General features: G+C 34.5%; 1 protein-coding gene across 2 annotated transcripts; it reads right to left on the bottom strand.

The window, feature by feature from the left end:
• Positions 1-8584: 8584 nt before the first annotated feature.
• Positions 8585-22647, bottom strand: LOC131163776 (uncharacterized). Of its 2 annotated transcripts, none has more exons than XM_058120515.1 (4): positions 21555-22647; positions 11423-11558; positions 10168-11334; positions 8585-9066 (listed from the first exon to the last, which is right to left on the bottom strand). In XM_058120515.1, exons 1-4 carry the CDS (start codon positions 22454-22456, stop codon positions 8728-8730), a joined length of 2544 nt encoding a protein of 847 aa, XP_057976498.1. In that variant the 5' UTR covers positions 22457-22647; the 3' UTR covers positions 8585-8727. The 2 variants fall into 2 exon arrangements, with proteins under 2 accessions (XP_057976498.1, XP_057976499.1); XM_058120516.1 differs by having other exon boundaries at positions 10173-11334; positions 21555-22595.
• Positions 22648-27594: the final 4947 nt, after the last annotated feature.

Consider the following 27594-nt stretch of genomic DNA (forward strand, 5'->3'; position numbering starts at 1 on the left):
TACAAGAAGAGTCAGAGCTCCATAACACAAAACATAACTCGGGTGCCAATTAAAACCCTAAAAAGACAACCCGATAGAGTCCTAGTACTTACACAAGTACTTTCCGCAGTACACCAATCACTACGCTCCAACACAAGTACGCTAGTTCCGGTTTACTCGAAGGACCCGAAATCATGTACGTACGATAGGGGTGAGACACCTCTCACTAAGGAAGAATCAGGTTATATCGGTGTGTGACATATGAGTGTTATCAAGATATAAAACATACATAGTTAAAAAAGTTTCAGTATTTTCACAAAACAAGCAATACGATCTGGTGTCGTCACACCCTTTGGCCGAAGCCGGACTGTCTGGTGATATTTCACACCCTTCAGCAAAATTCAGTGATCTGGTGATATTTCACACCCTTCGACAAAAGTCAGTGCCCCCAGTAACCTGGCATAGCATAAGCCCATAGCGTTGAATCGATGCAGATTTGGTGTTTTCACACCCTTCGGTAAAAATCGGCCGATTTAGTGGTATTGCGCACTCTTTGGCAAAAGCCGGATATCAAACCTGGAAAAATTCGGAACCCCATTCCTCTCTCATTTCAATCAAAACACAACTTATGCATGTTCATATAACCAAACAATCCACACCCATTTGGTAATCTAAAATCATGATTTTCCAACAAAGTACAGTTTAAACAAGTTAAGGCACGGTCATCCCCATAACATAATATATATCACAATATATTCACGATTTTTCCAACGAAACCAAAGATGCACCCCAATACCCCCTTTTCCCAAAACTGTAATATGAAAAACCCATAATTTTCACTTGTTAGATTTCCTCAAATGAGTAACTAAAATACACACAAGACTATGAACCACAGTTCTATAGAGTCGGATTTCGAAAATAACCGATATAAGTAGAATCCCTTTACCTTTCCCCAAATATTTGAACCTAAACTCTACGACTCCTAAACAGCGAATCGAGTTCCCAAAACCTACAAATCACAGTACCAAACATACTCACAATTACATTCCCTACAAAACTACCGAAACAAAAATGAAAATCGAGTCTTACCTCAATTTTAAGTCAAATCCCGAAAATGCTCAAAACGAAGATCCGATCCGTAAATCTCAAAGAGAATCCTTCCTTGATCCTCGTAGTAACGTCGGATCGTCGATTCAGGCAACAATATGTGGAGAAATCTAAAAAAAAAGAGTGAGGTTCGAGTTCTTAGAGAGAAGAGAGAGAGAGAGAGAGAGAGAGAGAGAGAGAGAGAGAGAGAGAGAGAGTATTTTCATTTCTTATCTTAGAAGCAACCCAAACAGATATTTATAACACATTTGACTTGGCCAAACTCGTCAACGAGGCGGCGTCTTCGTCGACGAGACAATGAAGGGCGTTCGTCGGCGAAGCGGTGGCCTCGTTGAAGAGCTTTAGATTTCCGGATTCCCGAAATCTCTCGACTTCCCCTCGTCAATGAGCCTCTGCACCTCGTCGCTGAGTAATAGAAGGACCTTCATCGACGAACTCTAGCTTCGTCGACGAAGCCTATTCAATTTGTCATTTGCCCTTCTTTATTTATTATTCCGTATATCACGGTTCGGGTTCTTACATGTCCCTTATATACTTAGATTGATTTATGAAAGTTCCATTCTTGAATTGCTTAATTTGAAGTCATAGGAAGTAATTTAATTCTTCCATCATACTCATTTCAAATTCCTCTTGCATACATTTTGAAAAATCCTTACACAAATTTTCGTTTGTAGCACCAAATATAATATTATCTACATACATTTGAATGATGAGCATATCTTCATTTTTAGATTTAATAAATAATGTGTCGTCTACTTTTCCTCTAGAAAATCCCTTTTCTAGTAAACATCCACTCAACCTCTTATACCAAGCCCTAGGGGCTTGTTTCAACCTATATAGAGCTTTTGTTAACCTAAACACATGATCAGGGTTATTGATATCCTTAAATCCTGGAGGTTGTGTTACATAGACTTCTTCATTTATGAATCCATTTAAGAATGTGTTTTTTACATCCATTTGACAGAATTTGAATTTCTTGTAGGATCCATAGACTAATAACATTCTTATAGCTTCCATTCTAGTTACGGGAGTGATGATCTCATCATAATCTATTCCTTCTTCTTGATTATATCCTTGAACTACTAGTCTACCTTTATTTCTTACTATAATTCCATTTTCATCCTTTTTATTCCTAAATACCCATCTTATTTCAATTATTGAATGATTATCGGGTCTAGGAACTAAAGTTCATACTTTATTTCTTTCAAATTGATTTAACTCTTCTTGTATAACAATTATCCAAGAATCATCATTTAAAGCTTCTTCAATGTTTTCAAGTTCTTCTTGAGATAAGAATGCATAATGATTGCATATATTTTTTAATGAAGATCTAGTGGATACATCACGTGGAGGTTCTCATATAATTTGATCTTTTGGATGATTCCTTATGAATTTCCATTCTCTAGGTAGTTCAGAATTTTCTAAAGATTCATCATTTGAAGTTGGTTTATTTGTAGCATCCTTTACATCTTTTATTTCTAAGTCTTCTAACTTTTGTGTTGTTTCAACTTCTTCACCATTTATTGTTTTAGTGAATGGATTTTCCTTATCAAAAGTTACATGTATTGATTCTATAGTTTTGAGAGTTCTTTTATTGTAGATTCTGAATGTCTTGCTTTTTAATGCATATCCTAAGAATATTCCTTCGTCTGATTTTGTATCGAATTTTCCTAAGTCATCTTTGTCATTCAATACAAAGCACTTGCACCCAAATACATGAAAATAAGAAATGTTAGGTCTTCTTCCTTTCCATAGTTCATAAAGGGGTTTGATTTAAACTTGATCTTATGGAAACTCTATTCATTACATAGCATGTGGTATTTACCGCTTCAGCCCAAAAATATTTAGGTAGCTTATGTTCATTGAGCATGATCCTAGCCATTTCTTAAAGAAATCTATTCTTTCTTTCTACAACTCCATTTTGTTGAGGAGTATGAGATACTGAAAAAATATGATTTATTCCATATTCATTACAGAAATTTTCTACTTCTTTATTATTAAACTCTCTTCTTTTATCACTCCTTATATTTAAAACACCATGTCCGTTTTCATTTTGAAGTCTTTTGCACAAGTTTATTAACATTTTGAATGTTTCATCTTTGGAGGCTAAGAAAAGTACCTAGGTATACCTGGAGTAGTCATCAACTATGAAAAAAGCATATTACTTTCCTCTTGTACTATGTATTCTAGTAGGACCAAATAAGTCTAAATGAATAAATTCTAAAGGTCTACTAGTTGAAATGTGTTTCTTCTTTTTAGAGCTTCTCTTGGTTTGCTTCCCAAGTTGGCAAGCATCACATATTTTGTCTTTTATGAATTTTGTGCTAGGTAGACCTTTGATTAATTTATTTTTAGATAATTTTGACAACAGAACCATACTTGCATGTCCTAATCTTCTATGTCATAGCCAACTGGCTTTATTCATGGCTGCTAAGCATGTGACCTCTTGAGAAACTAGATTTTCAAGGTTTATACAATATAAATTATTAACTCTATAAGCAGTGAATATAACATCATGTTTTTCTAGTTTTCAACCATGCATTTGTCTTGTTTAAAGATTAGGTTAAATCCCTTATCACTTAATTGACTTATACTTAATAGATTGTTTTTTAATCCTTTTACTAATAACACATTATCAATAGTTAAGGAAAGTTCAATTCCAATAATTTTACTTTTAGCGTTGTCGCTGTAGGTTACATACATTCCATCTTTTTGCATTAGGGTGGTGAATTTTATTTTATTCCCGGTCTGCTGTCTAAGTACTGCTTGTCCTTTAATGGAGTGGTCCTAAAACACACCTACAAGAACAATTCAAGGTGTTACTTTGAGTACCCCAAACCTTCTTAATCCTTTTTAAGTCATGTTTATTTTTAGTGTTGATTTTCCATTCATTCTTGATTTTGACATATAATTTTATGTCCATTTTTCTTACATAGGAAGCATGTAGTGTGTTCATAAGCATTTGTAGAAGATGTGTTTGCATAGTATTTTGATTCCTTTACGAAATATCTCATGTATAAGTTCTTTTATTTTATTTTATTTTTTGCTTTCAATTCTATTGAATCTAATTCCTTCTTTATTACAAGTCATCTTTTGATGTCCAACCATTTTTTCAAAATTTTCTTTTCTTCTAGTAAAATTGTAGATCATTTTTTATTTATCCTCAACTTTACTTCTAAGGTTACTTATATCTAAGTCCTTCTTACTTTCACCATTCACTTGTAATTTTACTACATCTTGAGACATCTCATTTATTTTCTTCATAAGATCATCAATATGTGAGTCCTTTTTTTTTTCAATAGATATTGAGGTTTCTAGTTGGTTTTTTAGCTTTTCATTTTGTTCTTTCAAGGCTATGTTTCTTTTAGTTAATTTTATGAACCTATTATGTAAGGCAAATAGTTCAACTTGAATTTCTTTATATGAAGGCATGTATTAGCTTTGGTGTATTCCCAAGAGGGGGTGAATTGGGTATTTAAAAAATTTATCCCTAGGTCAACCAATTTAGCAACGGTATTACACAAACTTTAATCATAAACCTAATAAACACATGTACAACATATAATGAATTAAACAAGATACATACATGTGTTGAAAATGAAAGTGTGGAATATAAACTGCAAAAATAAAAAGTACATGCATGATATGTTATCGAGGTTCGGCTAATACTACCTACGTCCCCGCCTCTAACTCGCAAGTTCGAGGATTCCACTAATGCTCACTTAACAGGTAGAGCGGCACCGGTTACAACCAAGTCAAATTAACAAGGCTGACCTCAACCTACACCTTACCAGGGTGGTGCACCTAATTTTCCTAATCGGGTCTAAGCCAATTTAGGACTATTCAACAGGACTAGTCTCCCTCTTCAGGCCCGCGCTTCGAATACAACAGATAAAAAAAATATGCGTACAAACAAATGCTTCTTACATAAACAGATATATACCACTACACACAATATAATCAATGCACCTTAAGAATGTATGAACTATAAGCTTAGTGCTCTACGTGTGCAATCAACACTCACGGTTATGTCTATAGTTTATCAAGCACAAGAGTGTTTTACAAGCTAATGTTTGAAAGCAAAGTATATCAAATTTCAATATCAGATTAGTGTTTCAAAGATGCTAACAACAATATTCAAATCAACTCAAAAAATATTTTCCTCAATGAAATATGACACAAGAGTTATTTGAAAAATATTATAACTTGTGAAAATATTTGCACAACAAAATTATAGCTATAGGAATCTTGCAATGACAATGCAAAGATCCTCAAGCTACTTAGTTTATCTGAATACATGATTTATTAAATTTAAATCTATGGGATAAACTTAGCTTAACTCCCCAAAATAAATATCAACCAATCAAGCAAACAATGGGAGTATTAGCCAATTAATAATATAGCAATAGCACCCTAGATACTCTCACTATGCTAGGATTTATCAAAGGAATGAAATTATGAGAGTATTTGGAAGTAGAATGGGCAAAATAAGGTTATGGATTTTCAAAGAATTTTTGCCCTAATCTTTTTTCTAATCCCCACTAATTTGGACAAATGATTGGGTATATATAGAAATGAGGGAAAAATAATTGTTAGGGGACATCTTGGGAATTTTTCAAAATGTTTTAATTGTATTTAGAAAAATTAACCCTATTTAGTCGACTTAACTATGGTAAAAAAAATAAGCAACCTAAGAGGTTTCGGGTGGTTGAACCTTAGTTCAGTCACACGAATAAACTCAACTCAAAAAGCTATTTTTAAATGTTCGGGTGCCTGAGTTTGGGTTTGGTTGGCTGAACCAAGGCGATTTTCCTACTGTCCACGGTTCTGGTGCCCGGTCTGACATTCGGTTAACCGAACTCACAAGTTCGGTTGTCCGAGGTCATTTTGAACTATAAAGTTCGGTCGCCCAGGTTGGTGAAAAGTACCCTGACCCAGGTTCAGTCGCCTGAGGGTAGTACATTCATTACTAGTTAGGTCGCCCGAAACTAGGTCAACCCACTGACTTCCCAGCAGTTCGGGCGCCCAAGGTGTTTTGAACATTAAAGGTCTGGTCTCCCGAATCCTCATGATTTGATCCTTTAAGTCCAATTTTAAACCAATTGATTCCCCTGATTATGTGAGTGATATGCGGACTGTTTGTGCATTTGTTTAGGGACCTAAGGTCTTTCTATCCTATCAGAAAAATCCGACATTGGTCGACCGAAGGGTGATCCCTAAGGTCTCTCTAAGGTCTTGAACTTATAATAGATTGTGTTATCCCATGGACGTAAGTCACAGTGGACCAAACCACGTAAATCTGGTATTGTATTGTGGTTTGCTCATGTGCGATTGTTGCTCATAGATCCACTTTCCAACAATGAACTCTTATGAAATATTGAATAGTACATGCAATTTTTATAATATAAGAATACAAAAATATTATATTATAGTGATATATCATGTAATTAAATTACATTGTTCTAATATAATAACATGTAAAATACATTTATGTGATACAATAGTGTATTTACCATATAATATTTTACATTACACTATTACAATTTTGATAAAAATAAAATCATTAAAATGCTGAAAAAAGGGAAGTAGCATTGTTATCATAATAATATAATATTAAATCATATCATATTATATAATGCATTATTATACTAATATTTTATGCTATTATATTTATATATATTATTATTACAATCACAAATTGTTGCAATATTTATAATAATTTACTAAAATTATGAAAATATAAACAATACTATGGTTATTATACTAGAATATGATAACATAATTGATTACAAATTCAAGTAATATTAGTCTGCTATAATGTCATAATACAACATTATATTATTATAATGTTAAAATAAATATATTTAAATATTATTACATCAAATTTTAGAAAATAATAATAATAATAATAATAATAATAATAATATATTATTATTATTATTATTATTACAAATACCCCAGGCGTGTGGAAAAGAGCCTTGAGGTTAACAGTTCGAGTAACCTTAGTAGCCTTGTGCTTTCAATTTCTTGCATTTCACAGCCCGAGGGTGGGGCGCGAAGGCTCATCCAAGGCTAGGCTACACTTGATTATATGATAATAAATTGTATTATTATAAATATAATACTTTCAAGTCCTGGTAGACGGAGCATTGTGTGTTCAAGTCGTGGTAGACGCACTCAGCGCAAACAGAGCCAACTATTGACCAGGTTTGACAGGGTCCTGTGACCTGTAACCTACATGGGTCCTAGGCTTGGATTTGATGAACGTCCAACCAATGTCCGGAAAATTGTGATCACATTTGGATTAACATGGGAGGTGCATCAGGAGGGAAGGTCGTCGCCCCGTGGATTTGGTGGTGCACCGAGGGGTCCGAAGGGCTCGTCGGTGGTAGGAGTTCCCACGAGAATTTAAAAAAAAAAATTTATATTACAATATACTAAGTCATTATATATTACTATTTTTATTACTAATACTGTTATTATTATTAAAAAAATTCTTCTGATAAAATTATTTAACATTACCAAATGCTACTTAACCACAGGAAGTACTACAATAACTTTACCATGCTACTTAATATCATCAACTTCAGACTGTTTCTGATTCAATGCTTATAAATAAGTGGCACCAAGCCAAGAATAGATGATTACTAATAAAATATAAGCTAAAATAATAACCATATTTCTAGAGATGCAACAAAATAGAATAATGCACCAAGTGACATCCAATATGAGAAACATAAGTGCCAAGAGAACTATACGATCGGACTCATAATAAAGCATCAAAAACATTTATTTCAAATTTGCAACCAATTCCTAATACTAAAAGAATTGTGCTATTTTATTTAGGAACAATGACACCATCGAGAAGGCGAATTGCAGACCAAAGGGGATCATCATAAGGAACTTGAATCAAAAGAAGTTGCGGTACCAGATAGGAGGACGGCGGCGAGAGGGCGAAGAAGCGGAGGAGGAAAGAGGGACAAGCAACATTTAAGACCCATCGACTTGAGAAAAAAAGTTCAGTTTCAGTTATTTTAAATAATTTCTATTAAAAAAAATATTAAAATTGGAAAACACTCCTATATTTGGGGTGCATGAGGATTACACTGCCTCGTGGGAAAACCCAAATTCAACTGCATTATAAATGCTTCTTGATTATTTGCAAATAGTCACATTAGGCAACAGGTACAGGTTAATAAATGAGGTTCTAGTTCAGGAGGAAGTCATTTTCGACCCACTGGACTCGCTCTAAATTTAATACTAGAAACAAAACAAAGCCATCTGAAAATTTGCGTACGACAATAAGAACTAGTACTATGCACCTGTAATAAGAAGACATTAAATGACAGTGATTACATTGAAGATGAAAGGCTAACTTACTACAGCAACCATTCACCATATAAAAACAATTTTCTAGAATTAGACTTGGCTTCCTTCTTTTTTTTCAATTCCTAGGATAATCCACTGTCATGCCATAAATTCTTTTTAGCATATAATATCACTAGAACAGGACCATAGATTCAATATGATTAAATCCTCATGTTAAATTGGGACAAAATGGAAGTACTGCTACACAACAATGGAGTATCATAGAATTTAGAAATTATCCCAAACCTGTGGGGACTCAAATTGGAAAAAGCATCAGAAACGGTCAGAATTCATGCTGTCCAACACATTGAGTTGACCAGATAACTTAGCCTTGCAGGTTGGACACATATAGCCAACAGAATCTGATTGTATTTCAGAATCAACAGCCTCATGGTTAAACTCCAGCCTACACCATATACACACGGTGGTAAGCTCACGTCTGCCACACTTGTTTACCATGACTTCAACTGATTCAAACTGAAGTGAGGCACCAAAACCCTCTTCCACAACAGCATCATTTAAAAAACTGAAAGATTCGACATCGTCCAACCTCAGTTCTTCAAACACCATTTCATTGTCAAGCTTCTGGTCAACACCACAAAGCTCTCCTCCCTGTAAATGGTCAAGGAAAACTATGAATTGATTTATGTAGGATGCAAAAACTTTATCACCTTGTGATGGAAGATAATAGAACAGTTCCAATTAATTTTTCAATAATAGAGCAAGCAAATTTGGTAAACAAAAAAAACAAATGAATTGAAGTTTATGTTTATGGAAAACATGAAAACTATATTCCGACTACAACCCACATACTTTTTACTCTTCTCTAAAGAGTTATTACAAACAGCATGTTATTTAAATTATTCCAAAAAATAAATGAAAGAAAATATAACTCTAAATATTCTTTTAGTTAATGTTTCTGATAGGTTAGATATATTTAGGTGAATATGTGCCATCGATGAAAAGTTTGTCAATATACACAGCACGTTCATGGTAGTAATTAATTCCCTCTTTTTTCCCTGTTAGGTAAGGAGATGGGAAAGCCACAGGTTTATACTAATGCCTGAACAGAGATAATTTAGTACATAAGACAGCCATATCTCACTCCAAAAGCCTAGGCAACTATTTTTCTAGAAGCAGATCCCTGCTTATAATCCACTCCAAACACCCCACTTACCCAATGTGGGATAAAGTCACAGCCCAAAGAGGGCCCCTTTTTCTCTGCCTGATAAGATGGGGAAGCAGTAATCAAGGACCACACATTGGCATGGCTAAATATAGGTGGAATATTCAAAACTATATGGCACGTTCGGGGTAGGTGAGGAACACAGGAAACATTGAGGTCCTGTTTGGAACTCAGAAAGCATTAGGGAAAGGAGAAGAAAATTCAAAGGAAACCACTTCTTATGTTTGGTTATCAAAGAAAGTGAGAATAAAAGTACAAAATATACCAAATGAATGAATCAAAATTTGATTTTAGGTATCATCAAATTTGAGTTTTCTTAATTTTTAACCATATTACAACAAATTTGTATTTATAATATTTTTTAATATAGAGAAAAAATATAGTGGAAAATGATTTTTCTAATTTACGTTTCCTTTCCTTTTTCCAAGCAAACTCCTTTTTCCAAAAACTACAAGAACTATCCAAGAATATGTATAGGGGTGATGACCCTTCAACACTAATAATATTACCAAGGCAATCCTCATTACCTTACTTGGGATAGAGTTCATCGTTGGAAAACAATGCGCTGGCAGTGATGAAGGATCAGTAGCTCCACACTCGAGCATATTTCCTTCAGAATTTTTCTGAGGGGTCTGAATTACAATTTCATTATTTACCCCCGAGTCACTGCCTCCAAAACCAATGCTCAGCTCACTGTCCCTATATTTCTCCAGCTCATTGATCACTGAAGTTTTAGCACAAACGGCATTTGTATTACTCTCATCAACACATTTCTTCTGATTGCCAGTCGGAGCAAGTACATAGGTTTCAGAAACTCTTAACTGTGCAATGCCCAATTGATCACTTCCTTCAGCATTTAATGCAGAACCATCATCTCCATCAAAAGTTTCAGAGAGACTACCAATCTCCTCAGTAGCAGATAAGAAAGTAGCAGCATCTAAAAAATTGCCCACAACATTGCCAGCATCATCAGTTTTCTCCATTTCTTCATCAGTAATTCCATGCTCGCTATCTTGCTCATTCAGCGCAGGATCAGACAATGTTCTATCACTCATGCACTCTTCCACTTCCTGTTCACTGGTATGAGAGCCCAGATTCCCTGCATCATCAGAAAGCGCAGCAAGAATGTCTGGAGTAGGAACAACGTTCACTTTATTCTTTTCATCAGTAAGTTCAGCAGTTGAGGCTTCTCGAATAGAACTCTGGGCAATTTCAATCAAAGCATCCATTTTGGAGATCCTTGAAGGCAATTTATCTCTGGATGGAGAGCAAACATCCTTTTGGGCACCTACCTGACCAGGCAATTCTTCAGAGCTCCCGACATAGTTCCTCACATGGATTCCCACATGACTATTATAGTGCCGCCTTTCGTTAAATACCTTTTGGCAAATTTGACATTCATACTTTCCATCTTTAACTATTAAATCATCTCCAACAGAAGTACCAAGTCTATACCTCTTGCAAGTCTTCTGGTGTGATGACAATAAGTGCTGCAAATATGCACCCTTTTCATCAAAGATCATGTTACATTTATGACATTCAAAAATGTCATGTACCTGAACCTCTGCTAGATTTTTAATCCCAAGTAAAGCAATTTCCTTCTTGCTTTCACTCGATGTAGGTGCACCAGGAAAGGTTGAATAGGAAGTGATGCCTTTCCTTGTGTTGTTATTCTTACAGGTAGGTCCAACATTCTGTTACATATCTCACATAAAATTCAAATAAAAAAACGATGGATGGAATTTTAAACTAGAAGGGGAACTCATGGAAATATTCACGTACATTTCTAGATGGTAATTTATCCTGCAGAACATTGTCACCACAATGATTCATTGACTGGTTTGCTTCATTAAGCCCAAAATAAGACTGCAAATATAAAGAGACATCCTTGCAGGATACATATTGTTGTCCACATGGGCTGATAAACATACCAAATAAAGAAACAATACATTAAGCTGAGAAAGCGAGAAAGAGAAAACAATGTACAATAATAATATGCATTTATTGTACAAAAAATATGCAATTAAATTAATTTAATAAAATGCAAAAAAAAAAAAAAAAAAATTAGTATAGGTAACTAAAAAATCTAGATTCTAAAAGCAGAATTAAGTTTATAATATTGATTAAAAAGTTTATAATACTGATTGAAATATATATATATATGCAATACAAGCCAAATGTTAAACATAAAAAGTCATTTACCCTTAATTGGATTAATATACACCTCACCCATTTGTGTCTTACAATCAAAACTAAGATCCAAATAGGATATGGCTTTAAATGGACTGATTTGGAGAACTACATATTCTGCAATAACATAGAAGTTCCTTAACTAACAATCATAGGGAAAGTAAAATAAACTGCAAGGTTGCACAATTTTTCAACTGCATCCTTACAGTCTGACTACAGATTGCATTATTTGCCACCTCTAATTCATATTATAAAAAAAAAAAAAATTGAGTTGCAATTTTTTCAAGTTCATAAAACTTAGGAACAGGATTATTCAATCATCTCTAAATATTACAAAGGGTGTAATAATTTTAAAATTTGTAATTTTCAAATCAAGCTTCCCTCAATGTGGGAAAAAATAACAGAGATGTAGCTTTATCCTTAAGCATCTGATTTTTTTTTTTTTTTTGAATTTGGGGTGGGGGAGGTGTGAGGTGGCATTCTCTAATTTTTGTTATCGGAAGAAAATAAGATTCTTTGCTTTGAGTGGGGTGGTGAAAAAATAAATAATTTCTCTAAACACTTGCAACCATAAGGTACTTGTAAGACATTTTTAGGTAAGCCACATAAATTCAGTTTTGACTAAAAAGTACCTTCAAAATCAAAACATTAACATATTGCAAGTATTAGTATTACATCATACATGTTAACATTTTGTATCTATATGCCATACATCGCATTATATCATGCAACACACAAATACCCAAGATAGCATCAACATTGACTTGCTAATGAACATTGAGCAGCATAAAACATGTCACATAAAAATATCCAATATTGACAAAAGACAAAAAGATGAACAAGAAGGCATCAAGGTGTCCAACATGCAAAAATATAATGTCTTGGGCTGAAACTAGGACAAGAAAAAGGCTATCAAATAGATTGTGTCTGTCCTTTCAAGTGATTTTAATTCTCAGACCAAATGAACCATAGTCTTTTAGCCATTAGGATCAATCTTAATCATAATATAAGTCAAGCACTTCACGCTATTCATAGGTAGCATCTCTAACTGGCAATTTTAAGTATCTTTTTTTATGCCCTTATTGTTTTTATAACTTAGAATGGTAGAATCATACCATGGAGGTATTCAAACATTGGCTTTCTTTGTTTTAGCATTTGGGGAGTTCTCATGAGTGGGGTTGACATACATAGTCAAACCAACTGGACACAAACTAAGTGGTATTTCTCAACACTTTGAACTCTCATGAACTCTACACTCATCAAAACCTAATTTTCAATGCAAGAAAAGAGATAGAGAGAAGGCAAATAGCGATTATTTGACAATACTCTGGAGGGATGACAAGATGGCCATTTTATAAAGGGGTATGCAGGCCTATGTACCATGAGCTCTAATCTCCTTAGATAGGGAGATGCCAAATAGTCATTCTTTGATGATGCCTTAGAAGGGAAACAAACAGAAGACACCATTTTCATCGACTAACGGGCATTTCAAGTCCCATGTGGCCTGATGCGATTTTACAACCTGATAGCTACAATCCCCTACCGACAAGCTAAAAGGAACAGAGCTATAGTTAAGTAACATGAACTCAAGACTTTCCCAACCAGGAATCTTTCTTGTTTACCAGAAGATGAATGCCCATTACAGGCTTTAGTCCTAACACACCCTCCCGTCATGTACCCGTCGTGGATAATGAAAAGAAAAGGAACTTACGAAAAGGAAAGTTGAAAAACAACCTCTTTTGGCTTCGGCCCGTGGGTGGGTTCCGTTAAAAATGAATTTGACCTTTGAAAAACCCGACTATTAGAACAGAACAATAAACAAATACAAAAATAAACGGGTGTCCGAAGCATCATCAGAAAAAACGTGTGCAGTGTTGAAGTGTTTAAAATGACCAAAAGAGATAAGCCATTTTAAAAATGGAAATTAATGTGCTGATAAATTTGTAATATTTGGAAAAAAAAAAAAAAACTAAAGACACCTATGGAATAGAATAATTTTTTAGAAAGAGGTAAAAGCTCCAAATCTGTAGTAAAAGTTCCTGAAAAATTCTAAAAAAATATAGCCTCAAAACTGGAGAAAAATCAGACAAGACAACTGTCGCTCCAATCTGCTGCCTGCCCAAAATTTTACCTCTCTTTAAAAGGATGGACGTTCATCAAGAAAGGGCAAAACTCACCCTCATCACATGGAACATATCACATCATTACTTATACAGAAATACTGGGTACTTCCAATATTAGGAAAGGACAATAAAAAATAAAATTTAAAATAAATAAAAAATTAGGTGCCATGAGAATTCGTGCTCCTTCCGCTAAAACCATGCCACGTAAGCTTGTGTGGGATTGCAGTGCTTACACAGCGCGGTTTTAGCAGAAGGGGCACAGTACCCTCGCCGCATGTAAATCTTTCACACTAGGAAAGGGGCAGGGGTTTTTTGTTATGGGTGAAAAGACATCCTGACAGGCAATAGACACAGAAAAATGCATCTTTTGCATCATGCCTAGGCGCAAGTCTCACACAACTTGAATGAGTAAGTTTTATTCGGGGAATACACCCAGCATGCAAATTTGGGGATACTAATAGATGCATACACATGAAATGTACCATTAATGGATTTAGAATACTGGACCCCATCAGCAGTTGATGTCCACGTTCACATGGAACTTGGAGTGACACCAGCAGCATGTAGAAGACGAAAGGGCATCCATATCCCACTCAACCATGTTACGTGTATGCTAGACTTATTTTAAGTTGGCAAGAGTTGAATGCAAGACCACAATAATGAATTTCGCATTGGCTTCCTGTTTTAACATAGGAATAGTAAAATGTTACCCTTTATATCGGACAAGATTTCTATCAACCATGAAATACATGTTAGCTTGATATATATTGTTACCCCAATGCTGACAGCTTAATCTTTAGAGGCGAACTAGCCAAGTAGTATTTTTATTTCCGTTATCAAGATAGTAGCTAAGCATGGTATCATGAAGCTCTAGATTTCTACAGATTTCGGATACCAAACTCATTGCCCATATCAGTCTTCTAGCATCTATTACTGTTTGTTTATCTGCCCCTCCATGTGTAATGGGGCACCACGTGACACAAAGGAGTGCTAGCTAGCTATACACCTTTAGATAATTTCCCAATACACTAAGCTTTTGGGGCCAAGTTGTAGCATAACAAATGTCACAAGCACAACAATATTCATAAGCCATTTACACAAATCACTTGATATGTAGGGCAATCACTGTCATTTGTTTTGTTATCCTGTAATTCTAAAACTTTATCAATGGATTATATTTAATTTGGTCTAAAATAGGAAAGTAGAAGAAAAACTAAACTAATAAGAGATTTTTTTATCAAGGAGTTTAATGTTTTGAACAATAAAATTTTATCAAATGAAAGAGATATCCATAAAGTCGGAGTATTGAAAGCTGTCTGGAGGGAGCTTCATGTTTTTAAGGAAGATGTTTCAATAGAGGTGGGTAATGGGAGAAAAAACTCATTTTGCCATGCATAGTATAGAAATTTCTCTTTCTTTGTTCCCAAATCACTATGATTTTGTTATGGATCAAGAGATGGTGGCAAACTTGATCTGTTGCAGGAGGGAGAGAAGTTAGGAGTCGAGATTGGTTTTCAACTACCTAGAGAGACTCTCACAGTTTTTGTAAGAATGAGAAGTAAAGGAATAATATGTTGGAGATTTATAGTACTGGAGTTTCTATAAATGAACCATAACTAAAACAAAAGAAAGGGCTTATTGACACACTACCAGTAATGTTGCTTGAAAATATCTCACACCTTCAAAAGTAGCTTTCTTTCGGTAGAACAATGGTTAGAAACCAGATCCTAACCATAAGCATGGTAAAAAGGGCAGGGAACATTTGATATTATAATCAAAATGGAAGCATGGATATAAATAATGGTAATGGTCCATGTAAGTTGTAACAGTAACAGTTGTGGTGTAACAGTTGCAGCCATCATGGACTTCATGCAACCAACACTGCATCCATGAATTCGTTTTTTACATTCAAAACATCTAGATTTTCACATGTTTTGATTCAAGAATCCTACATATGTCATCTTGGTCCCATTAGTTGCTATCGGCCAGAAGAAACATGTATTTGCTACATTTCACTACTTTATTGACTATAAGTTAAATTTAAACTAAGAAATTAAAAATATGAAGTATATAATGCTGTCTTTTATACTCTTTTGGTCTTTAATGGAATTTTTGCTATCCAAAAAAAGAAAAGAAAAGAATGTTTATATGTTAAACAAGAACAAAAATGCATAGCAATAGAACGTATTTTTGTCTCCAAACTAGGCTTAAAAAAACACAATAAAATAAAATTGAAAGAACTTATAATATGAACATATGTAACTTAGAAAAAAAAGTTCGGTTTATTTGAATGGCAGTTATTATAAAAATGCATACATAATGAAAAAGTGATTTTTATTAATAAAAAAAAAAACTGAGTAAACTAAAACAACTTGAAAAAATTTAGTTTCAAAGCTTCAAGAAAGGGAAAAGAAACAGAAAAAATGCATAAAAAAATAATAAAACAAAATAAAAGAAATAAGGGGGACTTAAAAACCTGCTTTAGTCATTCACAGCCATCTAGCATTGCAACGACCTAATGGGCCTTTAGGGTACCGTAATGGCCATTACAGTTGTGAATTAGAGGACCTCCAAATATCAACCCGTATGAATCTCGAAACCCGCCAATACCGCTACATGCTGATTTTTTAAAACTATGAATAGGAGATTTTTCTCATTTTGGAACATCTTGCATGTTCCTAGAGACAATAGTTGAAACCCTCCCAAATAGGAGAGCTCACAATAAAAGAGGAAAGATTATTTGAAAAATGACAGCTCTTTAATTTTGGTGCATGTGAAAAGCAAATAGAATAATTTTAAAAAGATAATTCCCCTAACAAGGGTAAAGGTTTTATGCTTTGCTCATCATTTTGATAGGTTTCCAAGAATATTAATTCTAGGAGACAATCTCCATACCATGTAGAGCAAGATTGGTTGAATTTTTTTTTTATTTTTTCTTTTGTATACTTCAAGCATGCAACACTCCATGGGATTTTTTTTTTTTTTTTTTTTAAGCTTTAAAGAAAATTTTTTCTATCCAAAATAAAAACTCTTGATTGTAGGATATAAATTACAAATTGTTAGGGCACTACCACTTCATGCAATGCTAGATTGAACCTACAAGATTTCTTAAGGACATAATAATATTTCTAAAAATGATCTTGGGATCTAAGTTAATGAAATTGAATATCCTTAAGGCTATTTAAGAAGCACAAAAGACAAATTGACATGGAATATTTTTCCTAAAGGTGCAAGACGTTTAGGACTAGTAATGACAAAGACTTGCAAATAAACTAATTTTTTAATCAAGGATTATAGCATGGGATATCATTAAGTAATAGCATCTCATGGGTACTATTCATAATGAATCCATGCAATTAAAATAGTTTACGAAGAAAAAAGAAACATGTTCTAGTTGCAACATATCATCAAAGTCTCACATGTTTCATTTGGAATCATTCAATTTGATGTACTTCAACCATGAGCCACTATGTACTGCTACCATATGATAATAACATGTATTAAAACCAAAAACACTATATGTCTAGTGAAACCTTGTTCTACTTCTACTATAGAAAAATTCTAAACACAATCATAACAGAAAGATTTCATAGCTCAATAAAAAGGATGTATTATCATCATAAAGAAAATGACAAGGTAAAAGTTTTTATTAATCCATAAAATGGAATAGACAATGAATAAATATTCTTAAATTTCACTATGGAAATGTCTATTCCTATCCTCTTCCATCCTAGGCACAGTAACACAAGCTATTGCATGGGTGACTTCATTCTAAAGTATTAATCCTTATACAATCATATTTTTATCTCATTCCATTTTATTCCTAGGAATAAACTTTCATGAACCAAATGTAACCTTAGCCTTCAAACAATCGTTTCAAGAACTCTTCCAAACTAATTTGCATCTATTGTTGCATAGCAAACTTAATAGTCGGACTTTGAAATTTAGGTGCATCGAGAACACAAAGATTTATCTATTTTCTGGAGGATAGAATGCCGCCATGTTGCATGCCTTTGTTACCTTTCGGGAGGTCTACGCCCCATACAAACTGTTTTTCTCAGAAGTGTCCCTTGGACACAAAGCTACAATTCAAGATCTTCCAAAGCGGCATCTCATTAATGGCTTGTACCCAGACAGAAGCCTGCTTTGCTTTCCACCAAAGTCACCTAAGCTGCATAAGAAAGGCCCAAATCCAATCAGAGTGATTATTGAAGCTTCATAGGATCGTATTGTCTAGGTGCAGGGAATCTACATCCTTCCAAACATGCCTATTTAACCAAGCCTCTCTTTGGGATATTCCCAGATGTTAGACTTAATCACAATAAATTTCGCTACCATAGGAACATTCTAGTTGCAGCTAGTGCCATTAACAAAGGCTTTGGTCCCACATTCTTTTCTATCAGAGGGCTTAAGATACTTCAAAACTGCATAGTTTACTTATATACTTCAAACTAGTGTAAAAAGGAGGACCTTAGAGAGCTTGTATTGTACACAAGTAGGCCCAAAGGTGAGAATCAAGTGATCCCTAAAAGTTCAAGTTTAAGAGGTGGGATGTGGATTTCTAAGACAAGAAGAGGGAGAGAGATATAGCTAGTGTGCCAAAAGACCCTCATAAAGCATGGTCAGTGATATTTATAGGGGATAGACAAACATGAGTGGATTCTCATTCTCTACTAAAAGAATGTCACATCAAGTCTCAACCAATGAGAAATAACTATTGGCCCAGAGTAGAGGCGACACATGGTCAAGGTAAGAAAAAAAAGCAACACGTATAACAAGTCACACGTGACGAACACCTGTGCAGCCTCTAGAAATGGCTAAAGGGGTTGAAATTTGCCCAACGGACCCTTACAGAAGTTCAATAAAAAACAAAACAAAAAACTCAAAAACAGCCAAGGTCTGGGATTAATATGGAAACCCGTCACGCTTCTCGACAACCAATCCCAAGTATGCACTATTCCAGTTTGACCTCCTGCAAGGGTAGAAGACTACAAATATAAGATAAATAGAAATTAATTCAAGTTGTGCACGTGCATGTTCAAGGTACGACCTTCTCATTATTTAGGGTACATTGGTAATTTCACACATTTGAATCCAAGATTTTTTCCCCTTCGACACTTGGATAATTATTTTTTATACAAACTAGAAACATGCCAACTTAGGGCATGGCACTCACATTAAATGAGAAGAGAACACCATATTATAGGAGAAGTCAATGGTTCAGACTTCAGCTTTTCTTTTCTTTTTTTTCCCCACTCTTTGCTTTCTCTTTCACTTTTTTCTTTCCCTTCTTTCATGTTCTTCTTTCTTTTCTTCACCTATTCCAACCAAGGGTGAAAGACCTCTCAATCTAGTGTTTTGTTGCATTGCTTGGCCTGTCACCAAGTCCACATTACAGTAGAGCCCTCTTATCTTTCTTTCATACTTTCTTTTACCTTCAAGTATTCTATATATCAATCTTTACTGTCCTCGCTTCAATGGTCCTATTTTAGCGTGTTTTCTAATTTATTACGCTAGGTTGTCAAAATCACTCACCCTTCAACCGTAACAGCCATGCACAATAGATTTCTTTTTATGTTTATGCTTGGGTTTTCCAATTCTTGTTTTGCATATTAATATATCTTGCTATTGGAAGTCGTCAGGGTGCATCCCCAAATGACAAAGTCCATATCATTCTCAAAACTTACTACGAACATTAGAAACCCATGGGTTGCATAACCATCCCATCCCTTCGGAGTTTTGAGACAACCTCCTTTAAATATACTTTTTTCTCATTGATACCCATCTCACTAAATACAAATGCAAATTTAGTAGCTAAAAGAGAGCATCACATCAACCTTAGGAATTATGTCAAATTGGCCCACATCCATTGAGCTTTTAGAAAAAGTGGTGATTTAACATGATATGAGACGATTGTTTTTTATGTTTGTTTCCCACATTCATTGTTGATTTCTTGAAGATCGTCATATTCTTATTCATCATTTGTCTATCTCTTCACGTGCAATCAAACTACAGGTGTGGCGTAGTTTTAAGGCTTGATTTAGAGCACAAACTTTTAAATGAAATGGTGATTTAAGTATATAACACACACATATATAAAATCATCCAATCACGAGATTGGAAATGAAAACTTGATCATAAAATTCAGCTGCCTGATTCCCAAGCCCCTCCATTTCTCTAAGAGCAAACCGTAGCCCATAGACTAGGAGATATTTGAGCTTCCCACGCAATCCAAAGTAAATCTCTTCAAATTTATTTTCCAAACTATTTTCTAATTCCAAATCATTCTTCAAACAACAAATGACATCTCCCTATCTACAAGACAGATTTTGAACTCGGCCCACAACCCAAAAGTAAGTCTTTAATTGTTTATCCCCCAATCATACAGCCAAAATAGTAAGAACTAAGAACTTTAGATGTACAAATAGAGTATGCCAATCAGCTAGCAAGAATGCAACATACTTCAAAAGCATACCATAATATCACAGCTCTACTTTCCAAAATCTCTTTATTTGAAAATGAACGTAAGAAGGCACAATTGGGTGATTTGGGTGGTCTGGATGAGGAGCATCAGGGCCAGCTGTGGCATTCAAACAAAGAAGGATACCTTTATGGAAAGTATGGAAGGAATAGATGTAATAGACATTAAGCCATTTAAGTAGAGTATCGATTTAGATTTATTGCCAGACAGTCCTGCATCATCTATCCTTTCCATCGTGCATTGCACTGCACCCTCATGTATTATACACTTAAATGTAAAAATAAATTGTAGAAAATAAGAGCATAAACAATCTAACACTTGCTAAACAAAATAAATAAAAAATTAACCTTTACTCATTTCCTCAAAGATTAACTATTTTATTCACATCTTCCAGTTTAGCACGGAAAGCTTGGGTTTATTTAACAAGGGGATTTGAATGGCATTTCATTTTCTTCGCATATTTGCAATAATATGTAAAGAAATTTTTTCTGCTCTCCACAGGATGGGGGGAATGTTTGCAGCGGAACCTCTGTAACAAATGCTCAATTGCTCTTACCACTTTGAAGAAAGTCATTAAAAAACCAATTTCAAATTAAATAAAGAAAAGAAAAAACGGCAAATAGACAGCATTAGGGGTTTATAATGTCCGCTTACATACATTGAGAGACTTTCTCAACTAAATTTTGATAAAAAAGTTTAAGTAAACCTCTAACAAGCAGACAAACAGGACTCATGAAGACAATGCCACAACACAAATACATAGCTTTAAATCAAACATTTGCAATGATGTGCTGAAGTTTCTCAAGCACCGAAAGCACAAAATCCCTGGACATGCATTTAAAGATTAAATCATCAGCAATTATTAACAGCAAATATTTGACATTGTAAAACTATTCTCCATATTTCATGCTGCAGTCCCAAAACAGAAACTCGTAATTCAGCCAAAATGGTGCCGCACAAATTTATAGCAGCAATAAACCACATGTACTGCCAAAATAAAACCATGTTATTGTCATAATAACTATTATAAATTCGGCATAATAAAATTTAAAACTGAGTTCACAATAATTCATAACCAAATTAGTAAAAGCAAAGGTGAAAACCATAAACAAAGGTTGACCTTATGTATCTGCGGCAATACAGGGACACTCTGCCCACTTTCCTCTTGAGGCCGATCAAAAGCTTCCACCCGATCGGCAATGCATCTCCAAACTCACAAGCATCCACAATTTTCCTCTTCTTCCTCGTACTTCCCCATTGCCCGCCCAAACCATTCAAGAACCCTAGCAACTCTGCTTCACTTTCCAGACCCACTGTCCTCCTCCTCAATTCCTCACCGTATGGATCTTCCGCATTGGCGAGCGCAACAAGATCAACGGCAGCCCCATTTTTATTCGCAATCTCCATAGTCATCTCCACCTCCACGTCACCATGCACTCTCAGCCCGGCTTTTGTACCTCTCTTTCTCTTTCTCCCACCAGTGCTCACAACAATCCGCATTTCCCCAGCATCAACCGCCGCTCGCCTCTCCACCTTCGCTGGTTCTACCCCCGCGTCCGCATTTCCAGCAACAACCAGCGATGCCGAAGTAGAGTCCACCCCATTGGCGTTCGAATTCGAGTTATCGGCGTCGCTGATGAGATGTTTGAGGCAGTTGACAATCGATTTGTTTTCGGAGCGCTCAGGGTCGTCGGCCGCGACTGGAGGGGCTTTATGGGTCGGTAGGAGGCCAGCGACGCGACGGCGGTGGCCGGAGGCAGTGGCGGTGGCGGGCTTGGAGTTACGGGGGGCGGGGCGGGGACGGGAGTAGGTCTGGCGGCTGCTGCCTGCGCTTTCGTTGAAGATGGAACGGTCGATTTTGGGAACGACGACGTCGTCCGTGTCCTTGAGATCGAAGGCAGCGGAGGAGGTGAGAGAAAGGAAATGGAGCTCCGATTGGGACAGGGTGCTAAGGTCGATGTGAGTGAAGGAGTCCGCCTTGAGAGGAGATTGGAGCGGAGGGTCTGTCTTCGAGGTCACCATTGTTACGGTAGAAGTGGAGTTTGGACAGGGCGGAGAGAACAAGGGAGTGTGAACTGCTCGGGAGGGAGCGGTGACACTTGGAATTTGCAGGAGCGAACCAGGAAACGGCTACAGGTGTTTGCTGCAGTTGCTCAGACTTGGAAACTGGAAACCTTACCTGCGAACGGGACCACAAAATTTAAAATAAAAAATTACAAATACTAAATACTTACCGAGTTTTTTAAATTAAAGCTGGGGACTGCGCGCGTTTAAGAAACTAATGCTCTGATTGATTAGGTGTGTTCCTGTTAAGAGTAATAAATGAAAAAGTTGACTAATCAATTTTGTTACCCTATTATAATTTTAAAAATAATTATATAGCCTTGAAAATTTTAGAACTTCTATTCTAAATTAAAGTTTATATAAACTTTTAAGAGAAATACATTTATACCCCTTAAATTATTATACTATGTATTGCAAATGCATCTTTCAACATCTAAAAATGATACTTACTTCTCTTGAACTATCTTTAAAGTCATAAAAAAAAATAGTTAAATCTAATATATATATATATATATATATATTCCTTTTATTAACAAAAAAAATAGTTAAATCCAATAGATATTGTAATTCACATGACATGTATATGTTTAATAAATTTTTTAGACCCTCATAAGTTTAAAGAATATCATTATATTAAATTTTGTGGAATGAGTGTAGCAAAAATGGTCATAAAAAAAGGCAAGAAGTTAATTTGTAAAATTAATGATAAAAAATAATAAGAAATAGCATATTAAAAATAGAAAATTAATCAATCTATAAGAATAAAAAAAAAGGATAAAATTTTGAGAAATTAAATAATTAATTTTATAAAATGAAAATACACTGATATTATAACATTACTAAAATAGCATATACTATATATTGTAATTTTCACTTATTCACATAAATTACATTATACTATTTTAAAATTTTTAATTAAAACAATAGTTTAACTTTAACTTAATAAATGACATACTTTTTTTACTCATACAATTTAATGCACTTTATACATATTAAACATAAATAATATTTGAAACTTCGCAAAATTCTAATAGTCATGTGATTCGTTGATTTTTATTGTCAAGAAATTGTTACCAAGTTAGACGGATGGAAATTATAATAAAAGGGTATAAAAGTATTATTTTAGTTAATAGATGTTAACTTGGCTGTCTCTTTGATATTTAGGGGCTATAAGTGCAACTTCTAATAGTTTAAGAGATATTTAAAATGGATGATATAGCTTAGGGGGTATGAATGTATTTTTTTATATAAATTTTTATAATTAGAGTTTAAAAATAAGTTTGGTACATAAGAAAAAAAATATGTATGCTTTACTTTTAAATAAATAATATTTTGTCATAACTTGCATTGTAAAGATTCGGAAAATTATAATGATTAAAATAATTAGTAAGATAATAAATGGAATAGATAAATAAAGAATAAGGGGAAATAACCCGAGACTAGGGTCCGGAGTGTTATACGAAATATATCTCCGATATATCTCACCTGCATCTGATATCATAATATCTGGCTCTATATTAATTACATAGTGGGATTAACAACATATCCTCAATAAAATATACCAGAGTTTCTATATCTATATACATCTCAAAACATAACCCAACATCTAGTATTCATAAACATCCATATACATTTTCTGAAAACATAAATATATTACAACCCAAAAACATAATCAAAGTTTATACCCTCTCTCTCTCTCTCTCTACAAAAATGCTACAACAGCCCCAAACTCTCTAAGCTCGATTCAGTGAAGGTCCTAAAAAAATGAAATTCAACTATCGGGTGAGACATATCTCAATAAGGATGGAAGACATTAAAGCAGTGTATGGCTAACATGAGATTTGTGTACAATATGCATACATATTCATTGTTTTTAAATGAAACCATAATTATAAAACCATTCTCTGTTTCTACTCAAACACATGTAGGGTATTTTACCAACGAGAATTCCCAAGGATTGGGGTGATTACCTACCCATACAAGTAGCACCCCTCTGTTCTAATACTCTAAGCAACCTACGATCACAGCTGAAGCATATCAGGGCACCTACCTTACTCAGTAAGCCCTCAGGTGATTCGTTTATTTCATACTCACACATTCATACAAAAGTTTACGGGCAGAAGTTCCCGAGAATAGGGAAGATTACCCGCACATACAAGTAGCTTCCCTTTGCCCTAACACGTTATGCAGCTTACAGCTACATCTGATACCTATTAGGACACTCACCTTTCTCAACAAGCCCTCGGGCAAAGAGTATACCCTATCCCAAATACATGCAATAATACCATATATAATACATTTCTTTCTTTACTCTATATTTGTTATTTTCGTATTATTCATTACATTCATATTCATATTCCATATTTCTTATAATCCATTTCTATACCATTATTGTTTATATCATTTCCATTTTCCAATTTTCCATATCTGTTGTTCTCATATCTGTCATTTTCCATATTAACCATGGTTAAAATAACAATTATGTGTTTAGAACTCTTATACCGATCAAAGATCGTAGTCATGCTTCCGCCCTATGACGGGTTATGCGGCTTGAAGGTTGGAATTAACTTTAGTTGGCCTACTAGAGCTAAATCAACCACAGTCTACTGTCTGGAGGTCCAATTGGCTGCTCCCACACTGGTCTAGACTCTAGGGGGACACTACCCTTCCCAGCACAATCGACTATCCCATCTCCATACTTTATCTAAGACGTATGGGTGCACTAGCTCCGCCAAATATATCTGCAACAATACTGTGCCCATTTTCCAATTTACCAGTGTCCAGTTTACTAGAGTTCTCAAACCATACATTGTCATTTTACAATCCCAAACACATGGATAATAAACCATATCCCATTTTGATTATCAATACATTTCCAGTAATTCATGCATCTCATACATATATCATAATTCAGCACAGAAATTTCCTTTTACTCATATCACACAATTTAACAACATATAATCATACGTTTATTGAAAATAAGTCCACCATAATCATCGTTAATACACTAAAAATATACATTTAATTTCTTACACAATTATCTAGAAAATCTGCCATTCCATCTTTCCTTTTCCTCAAATACAACTAGTAACATAGCCCTAGGCTTAGAAATTTACATTTTAAACAGTTGGCTTTTCAAAACTCACATGAAAATCATACACATATATATACATAAATTTTCCATTTTTACTGGTTAATATCATAAAAATCCTGATTTAATATATTCCCCTTACCTGCTTTCTTGAATTATGCCAACAGGAACCCCAAAATGATGCCTATGGCGCTCACCCGAACCCTGGATAAAAAATCCTAGTTTAAATCAGATAAACCCCAAATAACTTACTATTTCAACATTTTCTCAACCTATAAACCTTAAATAAACATTTAAACTTCCAGAAACTAAGAATCTTAGCCCTTACCTCAACTTTGGAGCGTTTCCCGAAAAGTCAAGTTTAGAAATCTGCTCCACTATATGTGTAGAGAATCTCCCCTAGAACACTGTAGCGATCTCTGATCGTTGATTCGGGTTGAATCCGAAAGCACTTTTTACATCCATTTGATATAGTTTAAATTCTTTATGAGCTGCATGTGCTAACAACATTCTAATAGCTTCTATTCTTGCTACGAGAGCAAAAGCGTCATCGTAGTTTATTCCTTCTTCTTGATTGTATCCTTGTGCTACAAGTCTTACTTTATTTCTTACAACTATGTCATTTTCATCCTTTTTATTCCTAAATACCCATTTAGTTCCAAATATTGAGTGGTCATCGGGTCTAGGAACTAATTTCCATACTTTATTTCTTTCAAATTGATTCAATTCTTCTTGCATAGCTATTATCTAAGAATCATCACTTAAAGCTTTTTCTATGTTTTTAGGTTCTTCTTGTGATAGAAATGCATAGTGATTACATAAGTTCTTCAATGATGATCTAGTAGTTACTTCTCTAGTAGGTCTCCTATGATTTGATCTTTAGGGTGATTTCTTACATATTTCCAATCCTTTGGCAACTCAGAATTTTCTATAGGATCATTATTTTGAGTTTCTTCAATTACCTTTTCTTTTTCCTCTTCGATTTCTAGATCTTCTAGTTTTTGTGAAGTATCATCTTTTTCTTCATTCTCAATTTCTTTTATAAAAGGGCTTGATTCATTAAAGGTTACATGGATTGATTCAATAATTGTTAGTGTTCCCTTATTATAGATTCTAAAAGCTTTACTATTTGCTGGATATCCTAGAAAAATACCCTCATCCGACTTAGCATCAAATTTCCCTAAGTCATCTTTGTCATTAAGTACAAAACACTTACATCCAAAACACATGAGAGTAAACTATGTTAGGTCTTCTTCCTTTCCATAACTCATAGGGAGTTTTATTTAGGCTTGATCTAATGGACACTATATTTATTACATAACATGCGGTATTAACCGCTTCAACCCAAAAGTACTTAGGTAGTTTGTTTTCATTTAAAATTGTTCTCACCATTTCTTGAAGGATTCTATTCTTTCTTTCAACAACTCCATTTTGTTATGGAGTTCTAGGTGCTAAAAAGTTATGTCTAATTCCATGTTCATTGCAAAATTTTTCAACAACATTATTATTAAATTCTCTTCCTTGATCACTTCTAATATTTAAGACACCATAGCCCTTTTCATTTTGAAGTCTTTTACGCAAGTTTATCAAGGCATTACATACTTCATCTTTTAAGGCTAGGAAGAGTACCCAAGTAAACCTGAAGTAGTCATCTACAATGACGAAAGCATATTGCTTTCCTCCTATACTTTGAGTCCTATTGAGACCAAACAAGTTGAAGTGAATAAGCTCTAACGGCTTGCTAGTGGAGATGTGTTTTTTCTTCTTAAAGCTGATCTTAGTTTGTTTTCCTAATTGACAAGCATAACAAATTTTATCTTTAACAAACTTTGTACTAGGTAGTCCTCTAACTAGGTTCTTCTTAACTAGTTTTGATAATAAATCCATACTAGCATGATTTAGCCTTCTATGCCATAACCAACTTGCCTCATTCATAGTTGCTAAGCATGTGATGTTTTGAGATTTTAACTTTTCAAAATTTATGTAATATACATTGTCGGTTCTA

The sequence above is a fragment of the Malania oleifera genome, chromosome 9 (genome assembly GCF_029873635.1).
Source record: "Malania oleifera isolate guangnan ecotype guangnan chromosome 9, ASM2987363v1, whole genome shotgun sequence".
NCBI lineage: Eukaryota > Viridiplantae > Streptophyta > Magnoliopsida > Santalales > Ximeniaceae > Malania > Malania oleifera.